The sequence below is a fragment of the Eretmochelys imbricata genome, chromosome 8 (genome assembly GCF_965152235.1).
Source record: "Eretmochelys imbricata isolate rEreImb1 chromosome 8, rEreImb1.hap1, whole genome shotgun sequence".
Taxonomy (NCBI): Eukaryota; Metazoa; Chordata; order Testudines; family Cheloniidae; genus Eretmochelys; species Eretmochelys imbricata.
Window position 1 is genome coordinate 36,574,009 of NC_135579.1, and position 9,696 is coordinate 36,583,704.

Sequence of the window (9,696 nt, forward strand, 5' to 3'; positions counted from 1 at the left end):
CTAGCGAGGGTCCGGTGTATTCATAAAATCCTAGTACCTCCTGCATCAAGAGTATGAAAAACCTACTTATCAATAGCAAGCAGAAGTAGCTTGCCCTGGCAAGCACAAGTACCTTCAGCATCATTTTTTGCTGAAATAAAGCTATTTTATATATACACGTGCACACATAATACATGCACACTTTGGCATTACTTGGCAAGATGCCACAAGGCTGGGATATCTTCTAAGCAACGGAAACTTACAGTATACAGCAATTCATCACCTTCTACTATGTGGCACTGACTTTCCTTGTGTGACATAAAAATAGTTATAGTAGAAGTAAATCTAGCACTACTAAGCTCCCTGTACTGAAGAGAGGTGGGGTTGCACGCTACACATAAATTGCAATGAAGAAAAGCCAGGTTTGGGAATGACAAATTGACTTTCACACTACGATGATACAGAGAAGGCACCTCAGAGAGACAATGTGCTCATGTTCAGAGAAGGGAAAAGTAAAGACCACAATACTCATTCATATAGTGCTTGTGAAGAAGTGAAAGATTAAATCAGTTGCCCCTGGGGCCGCATGTATTTCACATAGGTAAAACCATATATAAATGGTTTTAAAAAGTTATGGTTGCAAAGTGACCTGACACAGGGGTATCTTCCTAACTACAATTCTCTTCCAATGCCCCTACTGCTGCTCATAGCTTATCCAAGCAGAAGAGTGAAATTAATAAGACTCAGGTCAGTTCAGAAATCCATGGGCAGAAGTGAAATTGATAAAAATCATGTCCACTACACCCTGCAGCTTGGGAAAGCTACCAACAATAGAAGCAGTAGGCACTGAAGTAGTTCCAAGAAGCTGAGGGAGTAGAGAAGAGTAGCAGACACAAAAACCTCCATGATAGCAGCCAGGAGTCTTAGGGTTAGGCAAATGGTAAATTGAGCCCTGCCTGTCCCTCAGCTCTTTGTGAAATGAGAATATACAGGTCACCGAGAAGAGCCAGATTTTGCTACTGTTTTGTTGGCAAAAAAAGATATGATTGTTGCTGCAGGCAAAAGTGTTTCTGTATGAGACAGAGACTTGTCTTTGCAGTTGCTGAAAATAGGGATCCTGCTAATTTATGACTTTTGACTCTCACCAAGAACAGCACTGAAAGTAGCAACATGGTCAAACCTCCAGGGAAATGGACTAGATTATCTAGGTCTTTTGCACCTCTCAATTCTAACATCATTTTTCATTTGTGTGGTTAAAAAAACAAACAACCCACACTTCAAAAATCATGGTCAAAATCAGATTATTATTAGTTGCCATGCAGACAGAACATTTCTTGGGCATAAGCTTGAAAATAAAGTTGTATGAGGTTATTGAATTTGTTTTATTTTTATAATCAGACTGTTCCTTGGGCATACAACTTCTAAAAAAGTGTCAGAGGAGTAAAACTGGAGACACATCCTAAATAACTAAATATCAATACATGACAAAAAACTTCAGTTTTGGCATCCCACAGCAACAAGAACTGCAGTGAACCCTATAGTGTGTCTGGTGTAAATAAATGTTTTCCCTTACAACTCTGACTGGATCTATTAATTATCTGAATGTTAGAAGTATGTAAAGGGAAAGGTCTCAAATATTCAGACAGAGAATTCTGTAGTTTAAACTTTCATCCTAGTTCTTAAAGCAACATGATGATGTCAGTTCACAAATAGCTTAAGCAGCCAAACTAGAAGTTGATGGTAGTTGTATCAGGCTACATAACAAGCCTTTCAAAAGAATATGAAGTAACAAAACTAAAATGTACTTGGCAAGATGCCACGAGGCTGGGATATCTTCTAAGCAACAGAAACTTACAGTATACAGCAATTCATCACCTCCTACTATGCGGCACTGACTTTCCTTGTATTAAATCAAAAATAGCTATAGTAGAAGTAAATCTAGCACTACTAAGATCATACGCTGAAGAGAGGTGGGTTGCACGCTACACATAAATTGCAACAAAGAAACACAGGTTTGGGAATGACAAACTGGCTTTCACATTACTATGATGCAGAAAAGGCATCAAAAAGACAACGTGCTCAAGTTCAAAGCAGAGGAGAGCACTGTTCCCTCTAAACTGTTTGCGCGCACACAGATCTTAAACCCCGCACACATGGCGAAACACCACGCACACTCCAGCTTTGGTGGCGGCATGTTTTTGTTTGTTTTTTTGCGCGCACGCTTTGGTGGCGGCACAGAAGAAATTTTTTGCGCACACCATCTGTTAAAAATTAGAGGGAACATTGGAGGAGAGTAAAAACCATAATACTCATTCATATAGTGCTCGTGAAGAAGTGAGAGATTAAACTGATTGCCTTCTGGGGCAGCATGCATTTCACACAGGTATAACCGAGATCTAGAGTAAAATGCTTTTTAAATCTCTAAGTTATACACATACACTGGGCAAACACTGAAAGATTTTTCTAGACAAAAAGTCAAAATACTGTTCTGTGAGTGAGCTGGGTTTTGAATTTATTAAAGCTAAGCATAGGAACAGAAACAGCCTACTTCCAATAATTTGGCCATTCATACAATTAGTCACAGGTGCACTGATGACATTAAAGTCCGAAACTGACTCTGAACCCCCACCCTTTCCGGGGTATGAGAGTAAAGGGCACCCAGGACCTTGATTTAGAGATTGTCCACACCTCCTTTGATAAAAAATTATTAAAGTAACCTACCACCCACCTTAAGACATGCAATATTCTAACCAGTGCTGAAGAAACCATAATGTGAAGCTAGAGAGCTCACAAACAAATTCCTCCCAATGTCTAAACTCCTTCATTAGCTTGCTTAGAAAAGGAAGCTGGCAAAAAACAACCTCTAATGCTACCTGACATTTCCTAGATTATAAAACCAGAAGTGACTATTGTAATAATCTCTCCATCATAACACAGGCCATAGGATTTCCCTGAATTAATTCCTGTTTCAATTGAAACACATATATTAGAAAGACATCCAATCTTGATTTAAAAGTTCCTGTGATGGAGAATCCATTACAAACCAAGTAAGGTGTTCAATGTTTAATTACCCTAACTGTTAAAAATTTGCAACTCATTCCTAGACTAAATTTATCTAGCTTCAATTTCCAATTGCCAGTATCCTGCATCCCTTCCAGTCAGGCTTCAGGCCAGACACATCACTTGTTACTCTGGCATGTAACTTCATCTGTCCATAAACAACGAAAGTACACCCATATTCCTCCTGCTGAATATCTCTGTAGCGCTCCCTACAGATGTTCACCAAACATTGGTGGCTCAGCTCCAAGAAGATGCAGACGTGAAATGTAATGACCTGAAATGGCTCAAATCAAACCCAGACAATTGTAATTTGCGGGGGTGGGATAGCTCAGTGGTTTGAGCATTGGCCTGCTAAACCCAGGGTTGTGAGTTCAATCCTTGAGGGGGCCGTTTAGGAATCTGGGGCAAAAATTGGGGATTGGTCCTGCTTTGAGCAGGGGGTTGGACTAGATGACCTCCTGAGGTCCCTTCCAACCCTGATATTCTATGATTCTAGGATAATGGGCAACTGTTTCTCCACGTCCAAAACCTTCACCAGTGTGTTCACGCAAGATTCAATTGTCTTCATGTTATTCCACATCTACACGAACCTGGTGAGACAATCCAGGCTGAACTGCCAACAGCATGAAGATAATATCCAGCTATGTCTAACATAACTTTTATATCTAACATAAGCAGCGCCTGAGCAAACAATGTTTGGCTAAAGCTAAAACCAAGCTAGACTCAGGTGATATTAGTAGGAAGAAGGAATCACTCAGAAAAACCTGCCTCCTCTGTAACATCCCCACCTGTGGAGGATATTTGTCCTCATCCTGAGACAGTTACGTTAGTGTACAGCTTGGAGCCTGTTTGGATCCCCCGATGCTATTGAATGTCAAACCATGTATACTTCCTAATGAAATCAGCCAGAAGATCATGCCCCTTTTGATCAGACACAGACCTGGCGACAGAATGATCCACACTCACAACCTCCAAGCTTGATTACTGCAATTCATATCTAGGAATGAAGCAGGCCAAAGCTCCAAATAGTACAGAACACAGTAGAGTAGCCATGCTAAGCTCATCTGGTTAGCAACACAGGTCACAGTCCACAACATCCCTTTACTGATAGGCGGCAGTAGGAAACCACAAATCGTCATGAGGCCTCGCTCCCTCTTACATCCAACAACTACACAACTAAACAAATGGAACAAATACAACTATTTACAGTAGAAGCAGGTGCCAAGCAGACTAAAACCTCAGGTCTTGATCCCAACTCACAAGAACACAGATTTAGTCCAGAATTGGAGGCGTTCCTGACAGGTGTAACACAAGATAGATTTTTTGTTGTGGTGGTAGAGGGGGAGATTAAATCCCACTATAGCAGTCTCAGATTTTACCATTTCAGAACAGTTTTTTGTTTTTTTAAAAAATAGCTCCTCCTGGCAAAAGTAATGAGGAAAATAAAGGAATCCACCCTAAGGAGTCTGAGCATTAGAACTGCCTGGGTGTTTGGTGACAATGTTATCTAGCCTAGAGCTATTGGAAAAGGCAACCAGATCACCACTTTGCAAACCACTTCTGCTAAAGTCTTCCTCCTTCAAGTGCATGAGTGTAACGATACCCACCGTCAAGTAATTTGTAAGAATTGAACCAGGATGTCTGTATCTAAAAGCATGAGTCTCTAATGCTTGAGCTAAAGGGGCAGGCCCCACTATCTCTGAGACAGCAGCAGACTCAAACATTCATACAAGCCATTAACATGAGGATTACTAAAGTGTTAGTAGGTTACAAGAGAATGCTAGTGGTTCCTAGTGGAATGAGCTATCAATTATCATCCATCCCAAACTAAAACTACCTTCCATTTTACAAGCCACTACAATACAGTGTCAAAACTCCTATAACTAATGAAGCATAGGAGAGGTTGAGATCCTATTTAAGGATGAAGACAGGATCATAACTCTGGAAAGATTATTCTGTATAAATAAACCAAACAAATTCATTTGTGCTCTGCCCCAGAGGGCACACTAGAGCAAAAACCAACTACCGTACTTCTGATTTAAAGGGACTCCCCATCAATATTATCACCCTGAAAAATGTTTGCCTATTATTGTTACAAGTAATAGGAGAGATTATGCCATGAGAGATTAGAAGTAAAATTTCTCTTTTTTCATTGTCTTTTCTTTGTGCATTTGACAGTGCTTGTCTACGGACAGTCTGTGTTGCTATTTCCCCTGTCGCCCCCTTATTTGCATGGGTTTTTTACAAACAACGACAGTGAAAGAAAAAATATTGCGACAATATAGAAGATGCAACTGTGAAACCATAAAAACCCAAAGTGGGACTCAGGGCCAGGTGCAATACCTGCAACTATTTAACTTTTTTTCCCTTTTCTATTTAAATCTGATTAGATTTCAAGTTGATGGTATCCCTTCACATAAAACTAGGTGAGAAGGAAAGAATCATCCTCAGGACCACTTTCTCCCATCACAGTAGGGAGGCAGTACAGAACAAAGTTGCTAGTTCCTCTACGATAAAACTCTAGTATAGCATATTCCCAGGCAAATAAGAGAGTTCACATTATATTGCCCTTTAAAACAACAACAGACATGATTTACAAAATACTGCAGGCTCAAAATTCTGATAAATTACAATTCAGGTCCCAATGCCAACCTTAGCTGTACTCCTTATCTTCACTCCTTATCTTCACTCACCTCTACCAAGCCCTGGTAACCACCAACTACCACAAGTCTATCCTCAATTTCAACAGCACGCTCTTTAGTTATGAGGATATAACCCATGCCAACCTTTCCAGCCCAAACTGGGAACACACCACACATCAAGGAGTGGCCAATGTGGACTAAAGGAAGATCTTTGTGTCATTGGGGTGTAATTCTCACACTGGAAAGGGATCCAAGCTTTGTCAGCATGAAAAACAAATTTCAGAGATAGCAGGTAGTTGGCCACCAGCAACATAGCAGAACAGGTGATATTGGTTCAACTAAATTCCCTGAGGATACATGAAACTGAACTCAGGGAATTAAGGGTAGCTGGAAGCCATTTAGATTGTAAACTCTTCAGGGAAGGAACTGTCTCTTATTCTATGTTTGCACAGTGGCTTATACAGGGCCACTGATCTTGGTTGGGGTTTCTAGACACTATTATAATACGGATGGTAATAATATAAATAAGATGGCACATGCATATTCTATGGTACAAACAGAGAGTCCAGTAGGGGCCAAACACCACTCTCTTGGTCATAGGTAGAGAAGCAGAAGTAAAGCTCGCAGAAAGATGGTTACTCTGGTGCCTGCTGCCCACAGGGTAATCAAGGGTGCACAGAGAGAAAGGGGTCTCTAGACTATAGGTGGAAGATGGACAAGAAAGTAAGCAGAGGAATTGATACGGATACTGGAACCTTAATTGCTTTTTACATTAAAGGGAAAAAAACAAAAGACAAACACTCCAGGTATTGTTTTAAAGGGCAATACATTTGCCATCTTATCTTTGTTTTAGTGTCTCACTGCTCTGAAGAAGAAACCCTTCTCTTGCTTACCTGCTCAGGGTCTAACTGATCATATGTGATGTCAGGAACTTGGCAGTGATCTTGGAGGTTTGCCTTCCCCTGCAGCAGGGAGTGTGGGTCACGTGACAAAATTATCTGGGTATATCTCACTTAATTACTTCACATTGTAGTGGACTCTGAGATTGCTGCATCTTGGTCCCACCTATTCTCTGCCTGTGGCCTATTAGTCTTCTGTGGCTGCAATATTTTGGTCTAATTTTGATTGTTGGGTTTAGTTTTTGGGTGTGTCGCTGGCCTGTGATAAGCAGGAGGTCAGACTAGATGATCTGCTACTCTGTTCTGGCCTTAAGCTCTATGACTTTGATCTGCCTACAGGCTGTATCATTCACTTCTCTGCCTCTTTGCAGGGGACTGAAATCAATTTCCTTTGAAGGTGCCAGTCAATAATACCCTCATGTAACACCTCAAAATTAAATTCAGCTGCATGAATAAAATACTTATTGGCAGTTTACAGAAAACAAATAAGAGACAGTATGTACAGTATACTGGACCCCTGGAAACGAGATATAGAACATCCCTTCAAGTGGGCCCAGACAATTTGTCAGTATTACCTGACACACTACATGAAAGAAAAACCTTAGTACTCCCAAACCTTTGTCCGTCTTTTCCTTTCAGAGCATTAAGCACAACACTTATCCAGTAAGAATACACTATTAGCTTAAAACTAGTTCATGTAGCCTTTTACAAGACAGTATCATAATTACAATAGGAAGGTATCATTAGCATTCCATCAAAATACATATTAGGTTTAGTTTAAGCCAGCGTTTCTTAGCCTGGGGTCCACGGTCATCAATTCAACTCCTGCTGATCAATTCAACTCCTACCACTCCCTCCCAGTGCCTCCTGCACACCGGGGAACAGCACTGGGAGGGAAGGGGAGAAGGGGGAGGGGCAGAAAGAGGCAGGGAAGAGATGGGGCAGGGGTGAGGCCTGGGGATCCGTGGCAAAATTTTAAATCAAAATGGGGGTCCTTGGGTTCCTAAAGTTTGAGAACTGCTGGTTTAAGCTATTTTTCTTTTGAAGACAGTTCAACGCAGAAAGGTTATATTTTCCTCCTTTCCTAGTATTGTTTTAGAATTAACATATGCCACAGTGCACCTGGACAAACAACTTTCTGGCATCCAGTTCGCTTCATTTGGTTCTCTAAAGATTCTAGGGAACATCTTTCATAGAACTTTAATTAACATGCTAATGAACAGGTCACCATTTCAGTTCCATTGGACAATGATAACCCCTGAATGAATACATTAAACTAGGAAACATACAATTCTTAGAGTCAAATACATATTTCATCAGGCAGTTAAAGTTGAACAGGTTTGTAAGGTATACAAGCTCTGCTGGTGGAGTCTATAAACTTTCATGAAACCCCAAATGTGACTGTAATCCGCATGAGCAAAGGTAAACAAAAATATATAAGCACTCTTTGAAATAAACTATGCCAGAAGACTGGTGAGTAGCAAACGTTGTACCTAGAAGGTTGATCCTGGGAATTACAGTGCAGTAAGTCCCTCTTACTGAAGATCCATTGAAATGATAATTAAAAATAGGATTATAAAACACCTAAACACAGTATGATACAAAAAAGCCAGAATACTTTTCATACAAATAAGTGACAATGAGAGAGCATCTGTCCTCTGCTGGAGGCCCTGTGTGCTGCTCCAGCAGCTTATAGGAGACACAAAAGCCCTGCAGACAGCCAAGGGAGAATTTCCCTTGTGTAGGCCAACACAGCTCTAACTGCCATCCTTGGACACTACATTCACACATACACACAGAATTATTATGAGGAGGAAATTAAAGTTTATGGCCCTGAAAGAAGATATGTTTTGAAGGAGGAGAGTAGAGGAATGGCAGATCAGAGGTATGCAAAAGGCAGCTAATATTTACAAACCTGACACTTTATCATTGACTAAAAAAAGAAACGTTTCAAAAAGTAGTATAATTTACTTGCCATTACAGCAAGTTTTATTGGCAATTTGGAAGAATGTGGCCATAATCTCATCATCATAATTGGTAAAAAGTTACTCACATTCTCCCTACACCTTCATACATGCGTGTCTCATCCACCAGAGTCATAATCTCCGTATCAGTGAGGTGTGCATGCTTTTTCGTCCTGTTTAGTTGCTCAATTTGTATATCTGCCAGCTTCACCTTTTGCTGTGTGTCGATAACCTTGGCCTGCAGTTCAGTAAAAGCCTAATGAAAAAAGCAGGCAAGTTACAATTATGGAAATTTTGGCCTTGAACATCATAACTTTTGCACAGGTAATTGAAGTTTTGCACAGGTAATTGAAGTCCAGGAGTAATAAGTAGCACTTGTGGACATGGTCCAGCTGTTTTCATTTTGGACTCAGAAAACTCAGCAACAGCTAACTCGCGTGCAAGGGTTTAAAAGTGAACTGCCTCTTTCAGCTATAATGACATTAAACACAGACAAGCTTCTGGGGACAGACTGTCAGATCAAGGATCTGCCCTCCTGTGTGGCGCACATACATGTTTTTAAGTTGTCTAGCAAAACTCATCCCTAGTGATTTGCCTCCCTTCTGGGGCACTGGACTGCTCCTCTTCACTGTGGATGCCTGGCCTGACTCACTTCTATCTGCTCTCCAAGCCTTCCCCTGCCACCTCCCAGCGCCCACTCCCTTCCCTAACAGCTCTAGTTCCCTCCAGGTCAGGGCTAGGGAAGCTCACCCTACCCTGCCCTGCCCTGCCCAGCAGCAATGGGAGGGGATCAGCCCTGTGGCCAGACAGAGGGCGAGCTTTGCAGGGAGCTAGGTCGAGTGTCTGTCTGGAGCCTGTGGGGGAGTCTCTCAGGTGCCCACGCTCCCACAGCTCCCCGGGCTCTCCCCGGCGCAGCAAGTCCCAGGCGGCGGGGCCTGGCTCCTGCCAACCCTGGGACACCCGGCAGGGCCCTGCTGCGGCCGTCTCTCCTGCAGCCACCCAGGCTATAGGGAAGGAGGCTCCGCTCACCGCCCCCCGCAGGCAGCGCGACAAACCGGGCCCGGCCGGTACCTTCTTCAGCTCCAGGTCCACGGGCGCCGCCATCTTGCCAGCCCCTGCGCGTGCGCATTCACGGCAGGGGGACCCATTCCA

General features: G+C 42.1%; 1 protein-coding gene across 2 annotated transcripts in view; it reads right to left on the reverse strand.

Annotated features, from left to right (window-relative positions):
* The window catches only part of PFDN1 (prefoldin subunit 1), a 59,691-nt gene extending 49,995 nt beyond the window's left edge, over positions 1 to 9,696 (reverse strand). The window contains exons 1-2 of one of the 2 annotated variants that reach the window (XM_077825132.1): positions 9,616 to 9,696; positions 8,634 to 8,800 (exon numbers count right to left, since the gene is read on the reverse strand). In XM_077825132.1, the coding sequence (XP_077681258.1) occupies positions 8,634 to 8,800; positions 9,616 to 9,648 (200 nt within the window). In that variant the 5' untranslated portion in view covers positions 9,649 to 9,696. Of the gene's footprint in view, positions 1 to 8,633; positions 8,801 to 9,573 lie in introns of both variants that reach the window. The other variant, XM_077825131.1, reaches the window with a different exon arrangement.